Source organism: Bos javanicus, chromosome 17 (genome assembly GCF_032452875.1).
Source record: "Bos javanicus breed banteng chromosome 17, ARS-OSU_banteng_1.0, whole genome shotgun sequence".
Taxonomy (NCBI): domain Eukaryota; kingdom Metazoa; phylum Chordata; class Mammalia; order Artiodactyla; family Bovidae; genus Bos; species Bos javanicus.
This window is the reverse complement of record NC_083884.1, coordinates 73,136,715-73,159,904: the sequence shown is the minus strand read 5'-3', so window position 1 is coordinate 73,159,904 and position 23,190 is coordinate 73,136,715. Positions and strand designations below refer to the sequence as shown.

Genomic DNA, 23,190 nt, shown 5'->3' with positions numbered 1-23,190 from the left:
GGGGCAGGCCCCGAAAGGCACCTCAGAACTGGGAGTGGCGCTTTCAGCACCCCACAGCCTGCGCTGCTCAGAGGTGCAGGGCCTGGAGGCCCACCACACCCCACAGGGCACACAGGGCACGGTGCCGAGCCCCCATCCATCTCTCTGCCCCAGAGGCTGCCCCTCCTGGTGGCGGCAAGAGCTGAGAGGAGCTGGGGACCCCCACCCTCTGCGAGGCTACAGCCTGTGGAGGACCCGCAGCCCCAGGACTAGCAGGCCGGCCGTTCCCTTGGGACAGCTCCGCTTCCCGCCCGTCAAGACTCATGCCTATGGCCGTGGCCCAGCTGCCCCCACAGGCCCTCCCTGCCCTCTGCCCCTGCAGCAGAGCCATGCCCACACCCAGGGAAGGGGACAGAGGGAGGCAGTACCACGGTGAGGTCACCACCTGCTGCATGACGCATTGGGTCAAGGTGGTGCACTGGCTGCTTTAAGGGCAAAAACAGTTACAGTCAAGTTATTATTCACCACCGTAGACGGGACAGGACAGAAGCAAGCGTATAATTACAGCGACTTGATTTGTTGATTGCTTAACAAAGGTCCACAGGGGCTGACCTCAGTCATGTGGGGGGCGTTCAGAAGGCTCCGCAGCTAAGGGTGGGGACAGCAGCCCCCCGCCGGGGCCTGGGGTGGGACAGACCCGCCCCCATCCCCGGGGCCACCTGGTCACGCCGCACAGCCACAGGTGAACTCGAGGGCCACCTGCACCAGCATGAGCATCTTCAGTTCCTCTTTAAGTAAGTTCACGAGCTAAAATGCATTAACTGGTCACATCTGCTACGTGATTCCACACCTATCTTCTACCCTCACTGTAAAAGCTTCTTTCCAAATGCTAAAATATCATAAAAGCTTTAAAAATTGATGGGTTGACAGACTGGACTGTGCAAAAACTTAGTAAAAAATTACCAGAGGCCAGCAAAGGTGAGGGGCCTCTACCTACGAAGGCGTGTTCAGGGCACTAAGAACGGACGCCAGGCCAGCAAGCAGGCAGGGCAGCGCCCACGCCCGCAGGCAATGCCTCTCTGGTGGTGGTTTGCCTGCAATCTCTGAAAAATAGCTGTGGTACTAAATCCTGTTCACTTTAAACAGTCCTTCCTACTGTTAACTTTTTCAGAAAAAAGAAGGAAAACCCAGGAGGCTGGAAGGGGAGGGGACCAGCCTGCGCCTTCTGGCTGGGTCACTCCACGCCTGTGGGAGCCGGGGGTGCGTGGCCTTCACATTTCACGTCAACTATCACTTCTGGTCAGTGCACGTTACATATAAAATTCATGAAAACCTTCAGGGTCTGTCCACACGACCAGAGCCTCACAGCGATCTCCCAGCTGTCCGTGTCTGCCTGTGCGGCAGGTGGGTGGAGGCCGGGACACAGCCGCCCGGACTGTAGGTGGCCTCCAGGGGAGCTGCGTGGCCTGCCGTCGGGCGTGCGGCGGGGGCGGGGGCCAGAGGCCTGGGTGGCAGGGTGTGTGGGGAGGTCCCCAGTGCGCTGGCAGCCCTGCGCCGGCCGCCCTCACACGTCCACGGTGCACAGGGGCTCGCCGCCGGGCTGTGCGGAAGCCACGATGGACATCTTGGGCTTCTTGCGCGTCTCCTCCTGGAAGGACACTGAGGTCAGGCGGGGCCACAGGGACTGCAGCCCAGGCGCAGTGGGGCCCTGGGGAGGGAGCGAGCCCAGCACACAGCACCACGCACTGGTGCTTCCGGGGCGTCAGTCGGGATGCACGCCCCAAGAGGAGGGTCAGGGTCGCAGCCCCCAGGGGCTCGGAGCCAACGCATACCCGCTCCTCCGCCAGCCGCCGCATCTCCTCCTGCAGCTTGCTCAGGATGTGCAGGTTGGGCTTGTTCTTGCGAGCGAACTGCTGCAGCTCGATCACGCTCTTGTCCGAGGTCTCCTGCGGAGCAGAGCCTGCTGGCAGCACCGGCCGGGGCCTCCCCTCCCACAACCCACCTGCCAAGCTGCTGGCTGCCCCTGCTTCAGCCGCCTCCGGCGTGGGGCGTGTGCCAGCCCCCACAGCCTGCCAGCCAGGCATGCACCATGCCCAGAGGCATCCGGCGAGGGTGGCCGGGACCCAACGTGGTCAGGGGGACGGCACGCGCCGGCCCAGGCTTGCCCAGCCCCGCGGCTGCCAGAGGGCCGACGCCACACTCCCCACACATCCATGGGGTGAGCACGGTGTGAGGGTGCCTGCAGGCCGCGCCCCACCCGATGGCTCTGGGGCCTCCTGGCAGGGCCGGGCACACTTCTCCCCGGCTCCCAGACCAGCAGGATGCTCTCCACGCAGAGACAGGAAGGCAGCGGCTCAGCCACACACGGCCCAGCGCCTCAGGGCCCCCCACGCCCCCCAGCCCAGAGCCAGGAGCTCTCCGGGAATGGCTGGGGTGCCCCCCGCAGTCCTCACCCTCCATACCCACCACTCACTGGGGACTGTTTCTGAAGTCGGGGGAAAATAATCAAAAACCAGACGTCACTTTCCTGTACTTTCCCATAAATGCACAAAAACTTAACAGCATTGTGAAATCTCAACATCTCGGCCGAAACAGAGAACAGACACGTGCGGGCTGTTGAGAGGCACATGGTGCTGGTGCCCGGGACAGCGCCCGCCCGGCCGCCGTGCCCCCCAACTCCGTTACCTGCTTGACCATCTTGCTGCTCTCACGGCCATACATGCGCAGCAAGGACCCCCAGTTCTTGACATGCGGGTGCAGCAGTTGCAGGATCTTCTGAGACGCCAACTGCTTCCCAACGCGCTTGTTCTTGCCTGGGCGGAGACGCGGACAGAGTCAAGACACCCATGTCCACAGGGCACTGTGTCCAGACGGCACACTCCACACAGCCCTGCCCACCAGAGGCACAGGGGGGCAGGACGTCCCCCAGGCCGCAGCTGTCAAGGCCCCCTGCCTGCAGCTGCAGACACATAGATGATGCATCCCGCAGGGCAGGCTGGGGCCGGAGGGGAGTGCTGTGCGGCGGATGTTTCTAGACGGAGGGAGGAGAGGCCGGGGTGCAGAGCAGGCTGGAGGGGCACGGGGCCTCTGGCCTGGGTGGGTCTGTTCCCACCCTGCCCCCTGCTCAGCGCTGGGCCTCAGCAAGCACTGGTGTCCGTGGGGGACGGCCCAGTCTGCACAATCTCCCGCAGCCTGCTCGAGCATGACCTTCTCCCTTACCCGGTGCTGGGCTGTGTTTAGACAGTCCCACAGTCTCTATGTGAGGCTACCTCCAGCCCTGGGCGAGGCGAAGAGCAGCGGGCCCGGTCCCCTCCCACGGACCCAGCGCTGGGCAGGCCATGCTGGCAGCCGGGGCCACGGCCCAGCCAGGTGAGCAGCTCAAGCCCGGGACACTAGCCACCACAGCGGCGTGCAGGCTGGCTGGGTCTCAGGGTGATGTGCAGAGCGGCAGGCATGCCCGGAGCTGCCGGCACAGGGCTGAGGCCCCAGTGGGCCTGGGCAGCGGACCCTGCGGCCACTGAAAGCAGGCCCACGTGTGTGCGGGGGGAGGGGCGGGGCTTACACCAGCCGCGCACTGTGTGCTTGCCGCACGCCATGACGTATTCGCTCTTCTGGTTTTTACCAGGAACCACTTCAAACTTGATGGAGGTATCTCCCATCCCGTGGTTTCTGGGGGATAAAGCAGACAGTAAGCAACATCGCCCCGAGACGGCACCCACCGTCCTCCCCAAACCGCAGCTCCCAGCCCAGAAGGGCTCTCCCAGGCCCCACCGATCCCCTGGGGAGGCCCCCAGCAGGGACACCCCACCTTTTAAGGCACTCGTGGAGGATCTGGTAGGGGGAGAGCAGCCCGGCCTTGCTGGTCAGCTCGTAGACCCGCGAGTCCTCGATACTGATGTGGTTGAAATACTACAAAGAGAAGCAGCCGGTGAGTGCCAGCCATGCCCAGGGCCTGTCCAGCCGCCCGAGCCCTTGTCACGGCCTCTCAGCGACACTGCACCACACCTCGGGCCAGGTCGCCCAAGACACGCCTGCCTGCTGGCCGCGGAGCCCATCCTGAACCAGAGTCTGATGGGATGACTTGGCCAGAAAGCTAAAGACACACAACCTTTGGAAAAAACCTTGAAAACCATTGTAAGTGAATTTAGAATAGAGAAAGTGACCAGACACAAAAGAATAGAAACTCAGCCACGGTGACGAAGAGGAGGCGCCCAGCCGGTTCACAGAGAAGGAAACTGGCAACAGGGGCCTCGCCAGCCCGGAGCCAGCTGGGACCCTCAGGAGCACAGCCCCTCCATGGCAGTGCTGTGTTCACCTCGCAGGCTGGCCGTGACCCAGAACCAAACACTCTGTCGGAGCCTCTCGGGGAGGCCCCTTCCCCGACTGTCCAGCTCCTGGGGCCCCCAGCCCCACCATCTTCATACAGAACTCCAGGAACCTGCTCCTCCAGGAGCGAAGGGGCTTCCTCCCCCACAGCGTCAGGAGGGGGCCTTGATCCCAGCGAGTGGAAAAGCACCCTGTCTGAGTGTGCCTCCCTCCCAGCACCTCTGGGTGTTAGCCAGCCAGGGCACCCTGAGCCCCGCAGTCAGGGTGCTGCTCAGACCGCCGGCCACGAGGGAAGAACCCACCCCCGGGCACGGGGGGCAGAGGATGGGGCTGCAGGTCCTACCCCCTGACTGCACAGCGGCGCCCCCAGCAACCAGCCCCCTGCCTTGGGCCACCTTGACGTGAACTCAGGCGGAGGGAAGGGGTTAGAATAAAGGGTTCCCTTCACTTAAATTGTTTTTACTTTCTGGCTGCACCTCCTGGCACGCAGGATCCCAATTCCCCTGCATCAGAAGTGTGGAGTCCCAGCCATAGGACCGCCAGGGAAATCCCAAATGTCCCCTTCACTTTTATCAGAAGGAGCTGTTTCAGGAACTGGGGACAAAAACCAAACGGCAATTTCTCTACTGCAGTAGCTCTTTGCAGGGACCAAGGACAGAGACCAAACGTCTATGTGTTTCTTTATTACATTATCACAAAGACATATGTGCCTAACAGCCCCAAATATAGGGAGCAAACCTGAGGGCAGTGAAGCGACAGCTCGGCAGTAGCTGGGGACTCGCCGCTCTCTCCAGGACAGACCCCCCCAGGAGGGCGCACACCCCTGGACAAGCCTCGACAAGCGTTAAAGGGACCAGCTGGAATCACACAAGCTGTGGTTCTGAATCACAATGGAATTAAGATAGAAATCAGTAACTGGAGACCTCCCTGGTGGTCCAGTGGCTAAGACTCCATGCTCCTAATGCTGAGAAGCAGGGTTCGGTTCCTGGTCAGGGAACTAGATCCTACATGCTGCAACTAAGACTTGAGTCAGCCAAATAAAGAAATATTTTAAAAAAGAATAACTGAAGGAAACTGGGGAGATGCACAAATACATGAAAAGTAAACGGTCCTAAACGGTACAAAAAAAGATCTTCACGACCCAGATAACCACGATGGTGTGATCACTCACCTAGAGCCAGACATCCTGGAATGTGAAGTCAAGTGGGCCTTAGGAAGCATCACTACGAACAAAGCTAGTGGAGGTGATGGAATTCCAGTGGAGTTATTTCAAATCCTGAAAGATGATGCTGTGAAAGTGCTGCACTCAATATGCCAGCAAATTATCAGCAGTGGCCTCAGGACTGGAAAAGGTCAGTTTTTATTCCAATCCTAAAGAAACGCAACGCCAAAGAATGCTCAAACTACCGCACAATTGCACTCATCTCACACGCTAGTAAAGTAATGCTCAAAATTCTCCAAGCCAGGCTTCAGCAATACGTGAAACGTGAACTTCCAGATGTTCAAGCTGGTTTTAGAAAAGGCAGAGGAACCACAGACCAAATTGGCAACATCCACTGGATCATCGAAAAAGCAAGAGAGTTGCAGAAAAACATCTATTTCTGCTTTATTGACTATGCCAAAGCCTTTGACTGTGTGGCTCACAATAAACTGTGGAAAATTCTGCAAGAGATGGGAATACCAGAGCACCTGACCTGCCTCTTGAGAAATTTGTACGTGGGTCAGGAAGCAACAGTTAGAACTGGACATCGAACAACAGACTGGTTCCAAATAGGAAAAGGAGTACGTCAAGGCTGTATATTGTCACCCTGCTTATTTAACTTATATGCAGAGTACATCATGAGAAATGCTGGGCTGGAAGAAGCACAAGCTGGAATCAAGATTGCCGGGAGAAATATCAATAACCTCAGATATGCAGATGACACCACCCTTATGGCAGAAAGTTGGCTTAAAGCTCAACATTCAGAAAACAAAGATCATGGCCATCTGGTCCCATCACTTCATGGGAAATAGATGGGGAAACAGTGGAAACAGTGTCAGACTTTATTTTTGGGGCTCCAAAATCACTGCAGATGGTAACTGCAGCCATGAAATTATAAGACGCTTACTCCTTGGAAGAAAAGTTATGACCAACCTAGATAGCATATTGAAAAGCAGAGACATTACTTTGCCAACAAAGGTCCATCTAGTCAAGGCTATGGTTTTTCCAGTGGTCATGTACTGATGTGAGAGTTGGACTGTGAAGAAAGCTGAGCACCGAAGAATTGATGCTTTCGAACTGTGGTGTTGGAGAAGACTCTTGAGAGTCCCTTGGACTGCAAGGAGATCCAACCAGTCCATTCTGAAGGAGATCAGCCCTGAATATTCACTGGAAGGACTGATGCTGAAGCTGAAACTCCAATACTGTGGCCACCTCATGCGAAGAGTTGACTCATTGGAAAAGACCCTGATGCTGGGAGGGATTGGGGGCAGGAGGAGAAGGGGATGGCAGAGGATGAGATGGCTGGGTGGCATCACCGACTCGATGGACGTGAGTCTGAGTGAACTCGGGGAGTTGGTGATGGACAGGGAGGCCTGGCGTGCTGCAGTTCATGGGGTCGCAAAGAGTCGGACATGACTGAGCGACTGAACTGAACTAAAACGGTCCTAAAATAACCACTGGCTCAAAGAAAAAAATCACAAGAGAAGTCAGGAAAATATTGTGACACAGATAAGAAGAGAAACACAACATATATTAAAGCAAAATTATGGGATGCAAATTAGTACACAGAAGAAAATTGACAGCTGTAAACTCCACATTTAAAAAGACCTCAAATCAATACCCTAAACCTTAAGAAACTAGAAAAAAGGACAAACCAAACACAAGCCTGGCAGAAAAAAAAATAAATAAATAAGGCTGGAACTGAAACAGAGAATAAACGAGAACTGCCACACAAGCAGCAGCCGCTGTGAGAAGACCAGCGACGCACAGACACCGAGAGTGGCCGAAAGAAAACAAGACTCAAACTGCTGACACTCAGGGACGAACGCAAGGATGCCACCAGAGGGCACGGCGAACGCCAGGCCCCAGGAGGGCCCGGCCAACCGGGAAAACTCCTGCACAGACCCAGAATCCCACAGCCGGCTCGAGCAGCAGCAGAAAACCTGAAAACGCATAACAAGTAAACACCTTGAAAACAAGGAAAAGTCCAGGCACAGACGGTTTCCCTGGTGAATTCTACCAAGTGTTAAAAAAATTAACATCAATCCTTCACAAACTATTCCACACGATGAAAGAGAAAGGAACACTTTCCCACTCATGCTATGAGGCAAGTACTGCCCTGATACCAACACCAAAGACATCATAAGGAAAAAAAATACAGACCAGCACCCCTTAGAAACACAGCTTCAGAAATCCTTAACAAAACGGCAGGTAGCTGTGCGGCACAACTGAGGGCACTCATCCCAGGAAGGCAAGGTCTGTTTCATGCTCAAAAGCTAAGAAGCACAACCCCACACCAGTGGAATCAAAGATAAAAACCATGTGATCATCTCATAGAAGCAGAAAATTCAAAACCCAACATCCACTGCAGACAGAAACAGTCAGCAAACCAGGAGTGGAAGGAAACGTCCTCATGCCGATAAAGCCCCGGCTCAGCAGCAGGAGCACGTGGGTCTGGCCCCACTAACTGCAGAGGTCAGAGGCCGCGGGCCCAGCACAGAAAGCAGCCAGCGCCGCAGGGCTGGCGGGCGGGACAAGCCTGGGCTCAGATGGCGGGCCGGGGCTTCCTTCCGGAGTGATGAACACAAGCTGAGCGCACAAAACCCACTGTGCTGTGTAGCGTAAAAGGGAAAAACTACGGTGTATCTAAGTTACACTTCAACAAAGGTGCTGTGGAAAAAGAGTGCAGGGCTTCCCTGGTGGTCTGCTGGTTGACAGCATGCTTCCACTGCGAGGGGCCGGCCTGGGTTCTGTCCCTGGCCAGGGAACTAGAGCCCACGTGACGCAACTAAGCCCGGCACGGAAGAAACAGAGACAGCTCGGTATTTAAAAAAAGGATGCATCCTTCAGTGTGAGAAGCCCTCGCTGCAAAAACCCACAGAAGCAATCCACCCAAAACAGCTCACAAACAGTTCTAAGTGGTTCTCAACACAAAGAACAGTCCAGCTTTTGCAGCCTCTGCCTCAAAGGCTCGTCCACCACACAGCTGTCGGTGCAGCATGACTTCATTGCAATATGGCAAATGCAGCCTCTCACACCCACAGCGAGATGGGGACGCAGACCCGACAGGGGACGGCCCCCGCCCACAGAGACAGGCGGGCTCCCCGTCCCGATGCGAACGGCGGGCCCATGCTCACCTCCAGCTCCTCGCTGTCTCTGGGCTTCTCCTCCGACGTCTGCTTGACGAAGTCGGGGATGAGGATCTCCAGCGTGGCGCGGGCTGTGGGGAGGAGCACCAGGTGAGGGGCCAAGCTCAGACAGGATGCAGGCCCCAGGGGTGGAGCAGCACTCGGGGAGTTCTGCGGGCCGAGCGTGGGTGCCCTGGGCACAGCACCGGGCACAGGAGCGCGCCTGCAGGAGCCGGCCTCGCCAGGGTGGGCTGGGGATGCTGAGCACCTCACAGCTTTCTGCCCTGAGAGCCCGCAAACAGCCCACTGATGGGTGGAGCCGGAAGACCCTCTGGAGCCTCTCTAAAGCGGAGGGGCCTCCTGGGCGGTGGGGGAGAGACCACGTGACCCCGGCGCAGCCTGGCACAGTGCCTCCCCAGGAGAGGGGCTAGACAGCTCCCAGAAGCACGCTGCTGCGCTGGCAGGGGTACAGCCAGGCAGCAGGCTTGACAGGAGGAGCCCCCAGGGCCTGCCCAGCTGTGCTCCAGACTGGCAGCCCCAAGTTTCACCGGAAGCACTCGGGAGCGGTCCTCACGAATGTCAGGACCCCCAAGGAGCATGCCTGCCGTGCGGGGTCTACACAGACGGCACCCAGGCTCAGGCAGCACAGAGCGCTGTGTGTGTGGCGGTGGGGGAGGGCGGGGTGTGGAGGGCCGGGGCAGGAGGCATGGGCACCCCACCCCCCCGAGCGGACGAAGGTCTTCTATGTTCGCTTCTCACATTCTGCCTTCTTGGTGAATCCTTCCCAGTGAGTGTATGACTTAAAAAGATCCAAGTGGATCACTCCATAGATACCAGACTCGCCCGCCCCACCTCCAGCCAGGATAGTTCACATGGTCCCTCTGACACCAGGAGGCACGTTACCAGCTTTGTTCTTGGCCAGTTTTTTGCTGCTCGCCGTTCCAGATCCATAGGTCACACCGTCAATGGTCACCGAGGCACCAAAAGGCTCACTTGGGTTCTCTTAAATTAAAATGACCACTTTAAAACACACATGGCCAGGATGTTCACAGCACACCAGCACACACACACTCTGCTCACCGCAGAGTGTGGGGCAGGGCTGCTGCAGGAAGGCAGGGCGGGGGTCCCCGGGGCACTGGGCAGCCACACAGGGAGACAGGCCAGAGGCAGAGCCGCCAGCGACAGAGACCAAGGTCTGAGAAAGATGGACGGGCGTGGGGTGCACACAGAACGCGAGGGGCAGGAACCCAGACTTGGTAAGCCCGAGAAAAAGGGAGACCACGGTGGACCTGAGCTTCCAGCCTTCACTCAGGAGTGCTGAGGGCAGCACCGAGGGAGCCGGCAGCCCTGCGGCTCCTCCAGCCCGAGGCCTGGGGGGGGGCTGTGGGAAGGAGGGGACAGCAGGCAAGGATGACCCCCTCCATTTCCTGTCTCATCCCAGCAGGCGGGGCTGCCCCTGACTGATGCCCGAGGCCGAGACGGAAGGCGGGACGGGGAGGCTGGGATAGGGGCACTCACCGCACTCAAAGAAGCTATACACGGGGCGGACCTTGAGCACGCGCTGCATGTACTCGTGCAGGATGCACACCTCAGACTTCCCGTTGGGGTTGATGACAAACTCTGTGACGTGACGACAGGGGTCATCTCAGAACAGCCTGAACCCCCGCCTGCGGGAGGGACCCCTGGGCCACAGGGCGGACGAGGCCAGGCTCACCTTTCTTCGTGGGTGCGTCCTGCACAGACAGCGTGATGAGCTTCTGGTTGGCGGGCAGGATGGGCCTCTCGGACTCGGCCTGTTTTCGCTTCATTTCTCGGTTGAACTGCCGACGCTCAGCCCACGTCCTGAACTTCTTCACGGTCACTTGCTCAAAGTCAAAGCGCTTCTCCAGGTAATTCCGGAACTCCTCAAGGTCTGCACGGATCGACCAGACACCCGAGTGACTGACTCCCAGCCAAAGTCACCCCCTCGGTGGCAGGACGGGTCCAGCCACACAACACCCCTCCCGCTTCCCCTCAAGGATGAGGAGCCAAGCAATCAAGCTCCTTCGCTCTGCCAGGTCCCCCAGGGAGAAACTTCCAGGCTACCCTTTTAGTTTATTTAGAACAGAAAAACAAAAATAAACAAAGAAAAAGGAACGCTTAAAAAAAACACCACTATTAGCCTCCAGGACCTTCTACCCATCCAGAACCAGGTGCCAATGGCTCACAGCAGAGGCGTCAAGCCCAGCACGGCCTCCTGCCCCCGCCTCTCCCCCAGGACCCCAGGCCTCCCGTCAGCACCCCCCCGCTGTGTCCCCCAGAGGCCTGGACGCCACGCACATGCTTGCACACTTAGGGACGGAGCGAAACCACAGAGCTCCCCACACAGCAGTGTAGACCAGTGGGCACATGCTGAGGATGGTGCCACGGGGAGACCATCAGGCAGATGGGAGCCCCTCCAGCTGTGTCTCGAGAATACCCTCGTGCCCGTGGAGCACCAGCGTGCCCCCCGGAGGCTTCCCCACCAGCCCCAGATGCAGCCCCTCCTTGGGAGCAGCCCCCAGCCCCTCACGGGCAGGAGCACAGACAGCTGGGATCAAACACGCACCACCCTCTAACAGGGACTGGACAGGGGTTAAGAGAGCTGCCCCTACAGAAGAGACGCGGGCCAGGGAGGGGTGACCCAGGACTGAGGGCACCCGCGGGGCTGAGACAGTGGCTGCGCCCACCCCAGCAGTGGGACCCAGGACCAACACGCACACACCCTGCGCCAAGAGGCCCGACGGTCGTGACCAAAGGCTGTCTGGGCAGCGGCCCCGGTCGGCGGGCGGGTCTCCTGAGCGCGGGGGCGGGCTCCTTCTTGGGGACCAAGTTCGCCCCAAAGCTTACCGACCGACTCGTCCTTGCACACCTCCACCTTGGCCTTCACCTGCCCCAGGGCCCCGGGTGCCGCCTCAGCCCCCAGCGGGTCCTTCTCGTCCGGGGGCCCCGCGTCGGTGCCCAGCGGGTCGGGCTCGTCTGGGGGCAGCTCCGGCTCGGGGGGGGCTATCCCCGCGGCCCGCTCCCGCTCCTCACTGTCCTTCATCTTCCGGTAGTGCAGGCAGGGGATGCTGGTCAGGGGAGGGCCGTGTTTCTGCGGGCAGGGAGACCGCACAGCTCACCAGGCCGGACGTGCGGGCCTCTGATGCCCCCACCGGCCTGCCTGGCGACCACCCTCCTCCTGCAGCTCGCAAGACCACATGCAGGACGGACACGGCCCCTACCCGGATGCTCCCCGTGCCCAGGAAGTAGGGCCTGGACCAGGTGACCACCCGCGACTCCCGGTGCAGGTACACGGGCACTCCGGAATTGTGGAACGTCATGATCCAGCCATCGGGCAGCGGCTCCGTCGGCGGGCGGCCACGGCCTGCGCGGAGCAAGAACAGCTGTGGTCACAGGCGCATGGGCGCCGTCAGGACAGTCACAGTCAGCCCCCGGGGGGAAACAGCAGCATGCTGGAGCCAGCCTTACAGAAAAGCTCTGAGCAGGGTGGGGTGGCCCACCCCCACCAGGAGAGCCCAGCCCCGCCTGCAAGCCTGCTCCTCTGCGTGCTGGGCCCGAGCCTCTGGGGGACCCACAGGCACCAGACCCTCCTCACCTGCTCTAGTCCCCGGACACACCGCAGAGCCCTGAGCAGCGCTCCGCAAGACACGGGGCCTCGCTGCAGCTCTGCTGCCCTGACACTGCCTCTCTGCCCGCCTCCCACGGGTACAGCCACAGGGGCTGGGTAGGCTCCGCTAGGAACCACAGACTGTGGGTCACTGCTCCCTGTGACCAGGTGGCAAGCCTGCACTGTCCCGAGCTGCCAAGGACAGGCCTGCTGCTGGGAGATGCCTTAAGGACAGCTTGCTCTTCTTACTAATATCGGGAGCCAAGTGAAAAGCTCAGAAACAAAAGTGAAACGCCACGTGGAATCTAAAAAACACACGGATGAGATGAAAACCACCCCACCGACTCTTGTGGAAACGGAACGACTCCCTCGTGCCAGGTCTGACACCCACAAGCGGCTGACGCCAGGCGAGCACCAGCATCAGGACAGCCCCGGGAGGGCAGGCAAGGCTGGGCACGCACAGGCCCCCTCAGGCACCCCTGCCCCGAGGGCTGGGCCAGGAGCTGCCTGCAACCAGCCCCGGGTACCCGAGGAGAAGGAGGCGTGTTCGTGACCGTGAGCAGACCAGAGCCCACGCGGCAGACACACGCCCTGCCCTGCCGACGGGAAACGGCGCACCGGCCACGCCTCAGTTCCTCCTGTCATGCCGGCCACCTGCACGGTGCTCAGCAGAAGGCATCGCCTGTGTGCCCAAGTCTCTCCAGCCCCTTCCCACCGCCCACCCGACACCAAGAGGCACCCCCAGGCCAAGACAGAAACAGGGAGCCCGAGACGTCCCCGTGTCAGCAGGTGGCCGCACAGGGCAGCTCTGGGCACCCCAACCGCTCCTTCCAGTGTACCCGTGACCCCTCCACCTCTGCCCACACACGGCCATGGGTCGTGCTTTCAGAGCAGACTATGGAATGAGTCCTGCCTGCTTCCAGTGGCTTCCCCAGCACTCGGCACAGAACCCAGAACTCAGACGGGGACCATGAGCAGCCCCTACGCTCAGCACCGCCTCCATCCGCGGCCTCCACACCCCAGAGCCCCCTCCCCCACGCCCTGGCAGTGCTGTGTCCTCACGCTCCAAGCTGCTGGCACCAACGGGACCCTCCTGCCCACAGTCGCACACAGCCGCCCAGACCGCCTCCCGGCAGCCTGAGGGCTCTCCCAGAGTGTACATGCGCCCGAGAGCCTTGCTACTTCCCGGCCCTACTCACTTTTGAGAACGGTTTTAATCTTGGTCATCATTGGCTGCACGCTTGTCTCCCCATCCGACGGGTGGTCGCTGTCTCCTCCGTATTTCTCCTCCATTCGCCTCTTTTTGGGAGCACAGAGGCCCTCTTCCAGAAGGGCATCAACATCGTTGTCAAAATCATCCTGCAAAACACGCTGTTCAGAAACCGCGGCCCCTGGCACCCGCATTCCTGCCCGCGGCAGGCGTCAGCGACAGCACAGAGAAGAGGTGGTCTCAGGGGCCTAGGTGCGCCTCTGTGGTGCGCGAGCATCTGAAAAACAAACAGGGTGAAACAGCAGCCGAGGCACACGCTCGTGACCAGCAGGTCCTTCCAAGTCGGCGGAGACAAGGGTGCAAGGCAGACCTGCCAGCCAAACTATCTGTTAGCAGAGCTGGGACCCCTGGACTCCTGACGGCTCTCTCTTTCCGCATGGACCTTTCCACCTCCTGTGGGTTTTTTCCTCTGCAACATTGCAACATGGGCTTCCCACAGATGCTGCAACTCCCAAACACCTCTCTTTGGGTTTTGCTAACAGTGCTCCAAAGGAGGGGACGCCGACATACCTCGTAGGAGAAATTCAAGGCCTCTTCGTCCACTCTGTCTCTCTGCACGATCGCTTTAGCCGTGAACCCGCCTGCGCCTTCTTCATCTAGCTCCAAATTGTCAGTAAAATCTTCTAACTCATCGAGCACTGCATACTCCACTCTCTTTTCCTGATCCAGCTCATGTTCCTCATCCCTCTTACCCGCACTCTCACCCCCTGCGCCTACCCCGTTCCCCACGCTCCCGCCAAAGGGACCAGCATGCACGTCCCCACTGACAGGGCTGAGGGCCAGGCCACACTCTGCCCGCACGTCGCGCTCCGCTCCCGTGTACAGCACCTTCCTGTCCTCACTCCTGCAGCTCTCCGTAAAGCTCACGCTAATCTTTACATCCTTAAGCAACTTAAGGTCAGGGGAGAACTTCCGGACCGCAGGTGCATGCCGCGCTGTGCGCGGGCTGTGGCCACTACAGTTCGGGTCTACGAGGAGGCGGGCCTTAGAGGAGGATCCTTTGGAGAGAAGAGAAGCTCCGTAGAAGTTGAGCGGGTCCTCGGCAGGGGGTTCGGCCTGTCCATCACCACCAGAGCCAACGTCCATTACCTCTGCATCACTGGACGTTTGCCGGGGAGGTGGTGGAGACTGTCCACGGGGCAGCGCACGGAGGGGGCGAGCTCGGTCCTCCATCGCCACTCCTCCTGCGGGCTCGCGCGGGAGAGGAGAGGGGCTCCCACATGTCTCCATAGTACAGTGGTTAGGACTACTTTAAAAGACCAGAGTTTTTAAAACCCTGACATAACTCTAGACAGCTAACATGCACAAGTCCGTCGAGACCCGGGTGCGTCCTGCCCGCGCTGTGCACGCTGGCGGCTTAGTCAAGCTGGCCACATTGCTCTTTTCATTAATGTAGACAGCTTTTAGAACCACTGCCTCAATTATTGGAAATCACAATGCACTCAGCTTAAATGACTGACGACTACGCGAGTCTGTCCTCGAGCCGAAGGGGCACCCGTCTTCCTCCACCTGCAAAGAGACGTAAAGGCGCCGTCACACAGCGACCGAGGCCTCCGCTTCCCGGCACCGAGAGTCCAGTGACACTGCCTGAGAAGGGCGCCTTCCATGCTTCAGAACGGGCAAACTTGACTCCCTTCTTCAGAACCTAAATTATAACTTAAATCCTAAGTCAAGTATTTTACTAATTGTCCGCTGTATTTCCAGCTTCAGAAACACAAAAACCGTATTATACTTAGGTTCAAAAAGGATTAAAAAAACCAAAACTCCTCTACTACACTGCACCGCGGCACTCCCCTGGCTCGGCTCACGTGGCCGACCTTCCACAGCACACGGGGGTGTGTGGCTTCCATCCAGCACCAGTGATGTGGGTCCACTCACCTGCTCGGGCCGGTCAGTCAGAGGGCAAGCGGGCGGCCCTCCGCTCAGCTCTGCGGCACTACGGCCTCAGAGGCATGGCCGGGGCTCCGCCACCCGGGACCCCAGGGCACGGGGGCAGGGGCAGTGATGCGGCGGGCTGGGCATGGCTCTGCTCCCAGGAGGAGGAGCGCTGGGAGCCACGGGGACGGAGCCCGGCCGGGCGGGCAGGGAGAGGCTGCGGGGGCCGGCTGAGCCCAGGCACGGGGGTCCTGGCAGCCTCTTGGAGCCTGGCTCCATGCTGGGGCAGAAGGCAGGCCCAGGGTGAAGGTACCCTCAGGCCACAGTTCAGTCCCTACACAGAAGGGAGGCCCACACCCGCGAGAAGAGCGGACACAGAACTGACCACACTGCCGAGAGGGTGGAGGCGGAGAGCGGGACGAGGCAGCCCTGAAGACCCACAGGGCCTCTCCCCAGGGGACACTCATGCCGAGCGGGTGGAGGCGGAGAGCAGGACGAGGCAGCCCCAAGGACCCACAGGGCCTCTCCCCAGGGGACACGCAAGCAGGGCCCGCAGAGAAGGGTGCTCGGAACCTCTGGGCAGACCCGGCCAACGGGGCCGAGGCCACCAGGACGAATCAGCCAGGCGGTCACCCACTCCACAGGAGAGGCCACCCAGAGAGCGAGGGCAGACCAAGAAAAGGGCTGGGGACGCAACCCTGGGGAGTTCGCGCCAGAGGGAAGACACCAGGCTGAGAAGGCAGGGCGGGGCGTCCAAACAAGGGGCCGCGGCAGGGAGGTCCCAGCAGAGCAGAACACGTGCAGACACGCACGCAGGCGCACACACGCACGCACGTGCACACACGCACCCCCACACCGTGCAGACACGCGCACGAACATGCCATGCACATGGATGCAGACACACATGCGTGCGCACACCACTCGGGGCGGCTTGCGGGTTGCAGACAGACAGGAAACAGCAGACACCACACGTTTTAAGAGGTTACGGTGGAGGGACAGGACATCAAAGACAGAGACTTGTTTAGGTGTAACCAATTCATCCAACAACTATTCACTGACCACCTACTCTGATGGGGGCAGCAGCATCAACAAGAGGGCAGCAACCACTGACCTGTCTTCTACTTCCCGGGTCCCAAGGTGTCCTCATGTTTCTGAACACAATACCTCCCCCGCAGGCACGTCTGCCAAAAGCGCTAAGGACCAAGGAAACAGGGCACGCAGGTGGTGACGGACACGGGGCCGGGAGGCCACGGAGGCGGCGCTGGACGCACGAGGACCGCCGAGCAGGGCACGGCCAGTCTCCTGGCACCAAGAAAGCTCATTTCAGACAGGCAGGCCAGCACGCCCAGCACTACAGAACACTGACACGACCAGGACCAAAGCCCTGGGCACCAGGCAGGTCTGCCAAGACCCCAGCAAGAGCCCACCCGTGATTCTGGGGGCCAAAAAGGCTAAAAGAAAAGACGTGAAGAGGACGGGGACACCTCCGGCCATGTTCAGAGGCTGAGCAGCTCAGTGTAGAAGCACAGAACTAAGATGATAACGATGAAACCTGATGAAGGGAGGCCTTGAAGAGGTGCCCAGAGTGCAGGCTGGGAGCTGCGGCAAGTGGTCCTTGGAGTTTGGGGAGCCACCGGGCCCCGGGGCAGCAGTGCGCTGAGGGCTCCGCTGCAGGCTGTCCCGAGCACGCTCCTGACCTTCCCTGTTCGCTATCTGCACCCGTCAACGCCTTCCATGCGGCGCACACAAAACACTGCAGATGCTGAGGACGGGAGACAGACGAAACCCCCGGCCCCAGAGCTTACACGTTAGCAGAGAGACGGACAAGTAACAACTAAGAAAAACTGAGACGCGTTCAAGAGAAAGCAAAGCAAGGAGCTGAGGAAAGGTGGGCAGCGAAGGCCTCACAGCCAACACCCCCTGAAGGCAGAGGAGGGGATATTCCAGGCAACATCGAGAAGAACAAAGGCCCCGGGGTGGGAGCACAGGGTGGCGGATGACAGCAGTGTGCCCGGGGGAAGAGGCCAGGGCAGTGAGGGTAAGGAGACCAGGACTCCGGCTCTTATCTCGAGAGACAGGCCCCTGGACGGGAGGGTCCAAGCGGTGAGGTCACATGATCCAAGGTCAGCAGTCACGACCAGCCCCCGGGCAGGCCCTGCTCTAAGCACGTTGCACACTATCACTCACCAGTTCTCACACAGCACCGTGAGAAAAAGGTTAAGGACAGACAGGTTAAGCAACTTGCTCAAGGTCATACAGCGAGGTGGTGGTGGAGTGCTTTACCACCCAGGTAAGGTAGCTCCAGTCTGTACTGCCTTGGATTACACTTACGGTTGAAAAGAACAGCTCTGTGTCCTGAAAATCCCTACGTGGGTAGATAATAGGAGGCACAAGGGTGAGAGCAAAGAAACGAATAAAGAGGCTCACCAGACAGCCTGGACCAGCACATCAAGCTGGAGGTGGTGAGAAACCGCCCTGAGGAGTGCATGGAGACCGAGGAGACTCCACACTCAGGGACAGAGGTGTCGCGCGCAGAGGTGGTGAAGGCAGCGTGGGGAGTGTTCGGGCGGGTGAAGATCATAGCCTAGGTTTAGACACGGCTACTTGGCACCAAAGTAACACGTGGAGGTGTGGAAGAGGCAGCCAGAAGCATGCAGCTGTCAGAAGGGAGGCCGGGGCTGGAGACGGACATGCAGGTCTCAGGAGAGACAGCGTTAAAATCAGGGACTGGACGAGATCGCCAAGGAAGGGAGCGCAGATCCTACAAGAAGCCAAGACTCACTTCCCTACCCTGAGATCACAGTCAGATTATAAAAGCCCGGAGACATGCCCCACATGGTGGCCGGGGCCACAACGGGCTCAGAGGCGGGCCCTCCCGCCATCGCTACTGCTCCAGCTGACGGCACACACGGATGCAAACCCGGGCGTCAAGTGGACGGTGAGCCAGCAGCAGGCTTGCAGCAGGCACCCCCGGGCCCGGCACAGTGCAAAACCAAGACACTCGGACAGCGCCCTTCACTTGGGTCCACTTGCTGGGCGGGCGTGGAGGCGCTGTCTCGAAAGGTCCAGTGCTGTAGCTGCCGCCTTTCGTCAAGCCTCTCGCTGCAGCCTCCCGCCCAACCCAGCGGCAGAATGACCTCACCCCGTCCTTTTCTCATCTTCCCTCCGCCTCGCATCCCACACTCACTGGCGCCACTGCTGACTGGCCGTTCCCCCCCTTCTGGTGGGTGACCACCTGCGGCAGGGTTTCTGGCCCGCTCTACCCGCCGCCCAGGACTGGAGTCCAGTCTGCGGCCAGGACACAGGACACCCGCCTAGCATTTGGGGCCTAGCAGTCCCCTGCCCTAGCCCGGACGGCTGGGCGCCGGGTAACCGAGGCACATGCGAGCATGCAAACAAGTCAAGTTCCTACCCTGAGCAACCCAGGTCCATCGGAGGACACCTGGCGGGGACCACTGTCAACAGGTGGTCACCTTCCACTTGTTTCTACCCCAGGGTCATTGTTACGACAAAACCACATCCCGATCGTCTACGTGACCCTGGGTCCGTGAGCGTGTGGTGGAAAAGACGGAAGGCTCCTCACGTTTCCCAGGCTCTCGTGCCCGGCAGGGTCCCGGGCCGGCACCGCCGCGGTAGGGACCTTGCCCGCCCGAAAGCCCCTTATGGCTTCGGGCCCACCGGACGAGGGGTCTCCTCACACCCCGGGGCCGGCCCGCGCGGAAAGCGAGCGGCGCGGCGGCCCCCGGCCCCGGCCCAGACCCCAGCGGGCCCCGCGCCCGCGCCCTCGGCGCCTCACAAAGGCGGACGGGGATTCCGCGTGGCCGGGCCCGCCCGCGCCCGCCCGCCGCCCGCCGGCCCCGCGGCCTCGGCCCGGGAGCGGAAGGGCGCGCCTCACGCAGGCCACAGCGCCGCCCACCCGCCCGGCCGCGGGGCGCCCCTCGCGCCCCGCACCTACCTCCGGCGCCCGCGGCCCGCCTGCAGCGCAGAGCCTCGCGGCCCGGCCGCCGCCGCCGCCGCCGCCGCCCTCCAGAGGGGCCGCGCGGGCGCTCTTCGCTCGGCGGGACCCGCCTGCCGCGCGCGGCGAGCGGAGGGCGGGCCTTGGCGCGCGCAGCCAATCCGGCGCGCGGCCTGCCCGCATTGGGGGAGCCGCCGGGCGGGCTGCGGAGACCGCCAATCGGCGGCGCGCGGCGCTCGCGGCCGCGGAGCGCGACCCAATGAACGGCGCGGCTGCGCGGGCGCGACCGGGCGCTGAGGCCTCCGCCGCGCTAACGGTCGCCGCCGGGGCGGGTCTCGGCGCGCGGAGGGCGCCGGGAACGGGGGGAGCGCGGGGGACGCCGGGAACGGGGGGAGCGCGGGGGACGCCGGGAGCGAGGGAGCGCGGGGGACGCCGGGAGCGGGGTGCGGGAGCTTAGGACGCGCCTTGGGTCTGAGCGAGACCGCAGGCACGCCGACCTCCACGCTCTCCGTGTGAAAGCGGTGAGCGTAACGATAAGGGGGCCAAAGTCAGGAGGGCGCCGCTGTCCGGCCCTTCTCGGCTTGCTGGTCCTGCGCGAGGAGCCAGGATTGCCCCTGCCGAGGCGGGAGCTCCCCCGGCACGGAGACGCCTGCAAACCAGAGCCGGCGGTGCGGACCGAGGGCCGAGAGCGAGGGCCGGGCGGGGCCCGTCAGTTTGACGGCGTTACAGAGCACCCCCCCCCCCGCGCCACCCCCCAACACTCCCTGGCTGCAAGGCCAAGGCGGTGACTTTGCAGGAGACAATTGGGAAGACCGCTCCGCCAGGCGCCCCAGCAAAGGTGCGCACGTCCACCATCAGAGCGGATAAAGACGTGTCGGTTTGTGTCTTCAAGCTGCCTCGATTAAAAAAAAAAAAAAGGAGGGAAAAACGCCAGTAAAGGGACATACGGAGGGCCTCCCGAGAAAGACATACTAAAGCCGGAAGGGCAAAACCCATGTGTAATCACAAAGAGCCGGCAAACTCACAGGAGGGTCCTTCTACCCCCAAAATGGCCAGTGCTTTTCAAAAAAAGTCAAGATCACTCAAGTCAGAGAGAGACTGGGGAGCCCTTAGAGCTGGAGGAGCAACAACTAAGTGTGATGAGGGGTCAGGCAAGGGTTATTAGTGGGACAAAGCTCAGCAGATTAGGTAACAATATTGTATCAATGCTAATTTCATGGTTGTAAATGTTTACTGTGGTTAGGTAAGGTGTTGAGATTGGATCTCTGGGAAGGATACTGGATTCTTTGTTCCATTTTTCAAGTTTGTAGCAAGTTGAAATCATTTCCTAAAAAGAGCCAGGGGAGGGGTGCTGCAGGTCACTAAGCTGGAGGCCCACCTAGGTCTTCCCTCCCTGCCTGCCCTCTGCTTGCCAGGCTGTGCCACAGGGTTGGCACCAGGCACCCCACAGCGGGCACCGAGCCCTGTGAGGGTCTGGCTCTCGGACTCAGCCAGCTGCTGGCCTTGCCCAGTGCACTTAGAGCCCATGGGAACCCCCCAGCCCACCACCCTCCATCTAGCCGCCTCACCACACTTCATTGCCTCCTGAGGTAGGGACCCCACCTACCCCAGTCAAACCTGAGACCTCAGCCCTGCACACTACAGCCAACTTCCCACTTGGCCTGGCACCAAGCAGGTGACAGACAAGGACCTTACCACGGGACCACCCCGCTGTTCTCAGCTGGCTCCAGCATCGGAGTCACAAAGATCAATGCCTGGAAGCTGGAACTCCAGCACAAGCTGGGGGAGGAAACCTTTTCCCTTGGGGCTTCTGAGTTTCCACCTCAGCCTGGCTCACTTGAGGGGGTCTCTGCCAGCACAGGAGATCAAAAGACTCCGTGGGGGGCGGGGGGGGGGGGGTCGTCTCTGCAGACAGGAGCCAGGAGCCCAGGCCCGACAGACTGACAAGACCTGAGGATCCCTGCATCCCTCACTGATGGTGTGCTCACAGGAGTCAGGCGCCCAGGCCCAACAGGACTAGACCTGAGGTCTCCGAGGTCCCTAGCTGGCTGTGTGCTCACAGACGTGGCTCTGTGCCTGCACACCTCCGCTCGGCCGTCCTGGGGCTGGAGAACAAGCAGCTCATCGGGGAAGGGGCATGAGAGACTCCAGCAGGGACTCGGATCAGATGCATCTGGTGACAAGCACAGAGGCCTCTTCTGGGCATGTCAAAGGCCCTTCCAGGAGACAGCTAACCCGGGTCCTGAATCCTCCAAACAACAGAGACCTCGCTTCCAGACACTGGCCTGAGCCAAGGGGGTGTGCAAAGGGTTAGGCTCTACTATCTATCTGGCCAGGGCATCAGGACACAGGAGTGGAACAGATGAAAGGTCTTCACACTCTTGTTCCGACTGGGAGACACACAAGCAACACTCGGTCAGTGCAAGGCCTGCCTGTCAAGACAAGGGCTTTCTGTTGTGCAGCAGAGACCAAGATGGGGAAGCTGCCTCAGACAGGGTGACTGTCAGGACTTGAGCCAAGACCTGCGGGGCAGGGGAGGGGGAGTGCAGCGCGGGCATCTGGGGGAGGAGCCCTTCCGGCAGCGGGAGCCGCAGAGCAAAGGCCCTGGGGCACGAGCAGCCCTGGGCACTGGGGCAAGCCCGAGCCAGCACGGCTGGGCCCCGAGGGCTGCCTGGCCGCACCCTGCTCCACCCTGGCCTGCGGGCTGTGGCGCTGTCCCTGTATCTCCCCAGGCCTGTTTCCTGGTGTGTAAAACAAGGTCACAATTTTTTATTTTGCTCAGCTGCCAAAACAAAGTATGCCAGTGAGGGGCTTACACAACAGAGATTTATTTACCTGGTTCGAGACTGGCCGTCTGAGGTCAGGGTGTCCGTCACAGGCCCTGCTCCTCTGAGGGCTTCAGGGGACAGCAGGCCCCCCTCCCTGCTTCTGGGGCTCCTTGGCAGGAAGCAGCTTGGCCCCAGCCTTCACAGGCATCTGTCTGCGTGCCTGCCTGTCCCTGTGCCCATGTGTCCCTTTTCATAAGGACATCGCTCCTACCGATTCTCTTCTGATTATCTCTGGAAACACCTGACGAAGTCACCTGAGGGGCCAGAGCCCAGCGCCATCTCCCAGGGGGCACCCAGGTCAGCCTAGATCCACAGAACCAAGCCTGGAGCTACTTCCTTGGGCCCAGGCTACCCAGGGGCACAGGGCAAAGGGTGCATGGGGAATGTGGGCAGCAGACATCTGAAAGCCTCTCCGGATGGCCCTGCACCAGTGCAGCAGTGCCCCCAAGGGCGGCATGGCTGGCCAGGGGGCCTGTGAGGCAGGCAGAGGGCACTGGCCGTACCAGAGCCGGGGGCTTGGCCGATGGCAGCTACGCAGGACGCGGTGGGTGGGGAGCGGCACAGGCTGCCTCACACGGGGCCGCTTCCTGCTGGGCCGTGAGGGGTGAAGAGGGGACAGAGGAGGGCCAGGGAGCCAGGGAGGGCCCGGGGTGTGCCCAACCCGCCTGAGCTGTCAGTGCGCTGAGGAAGCCAGGTCGGGGGTCGGCCGCCAAGGCGGAGGGAAGCTGGGTGCCCACACTGGACGCAGGACTCCAGATGCCCAGCCCCAGCTGGGGACAGGAGCGCCAGGGTGCTTGTCCAAAACCAGGGCCCGGGGCTGCGCGGGGATGGACGCCACTGCCCCCTCAGCTGGCGCACAGCCCCCAGCACCCGCGGGCCTCCGCAGGCCTGACCCCACGGCCCCCGGGGTGCAGGGCGCCCACCTGCACCGGAGTCTGTGGACCAGAAGGGCGGCGCCCCAGCCCACACGGGCACCCTGTCTCACAGTCAAGGCGTGGAA

General features: G+C 60.8%; 1 protein-coding gene across 4 annotated transcripts; it reads right to left on the bottom strand.

The window, feature by feature from the left end:
* Positions 1–477: 477 nt before the first annotated feature.
* On the bottom strand, positions 478–19,448 carry DGCR8 (DGCR8 microprocessor complex subunit). Of its 4 annotated transcripts, none has more exons than XM_061385718.1 (14): positions 19,363–19,448; positions 14,043–15,041; positions 13,462–13,621; positions 11,877–12,019; positions 11,503–11,746; positions 10,349–10,546; positions 10,153–10,254; positions 9,538–9,636; positions 8,644–8,726; positions 3,788–3,888; positions 3,542–3,648; positions 2,665–2,792; positions 1,812–1,925; positions 478–1,627 (listed from the first exon to the last, which is right to left on the bottom strand). In XM_061385718.1, the coding sequence occupies exons 2-14, from the start codon at positions 14,760–14,762 to the stop codon at positions 1,544–1,546; spliced, it is 2,283 nt and encodes a 760-aa protein (XP_061241702.1). In that variant the 5' UTR covers positions 14,763–15,041; positions 19,363–19,448; the 3' UTR covers positions 478–1,543. The 4 variants fall into 4 exon arrangements, with proteins under 4 accessions (XP_061241702.1, XP_061241703.1, XP_061241701.1 ...); XM_061385719.1 differs by lacking the exon at positions 19,363–19,448 and adding an exon at positions 18,820–18,905; XM_061385717.1 differs by lacking the exon at positions 19,363–19,448 and adding an exon at positions 16,519–18,629.
* Between the last annotated feature and the right edge of the window lie 3,742 nt (positions 19,449–23,190).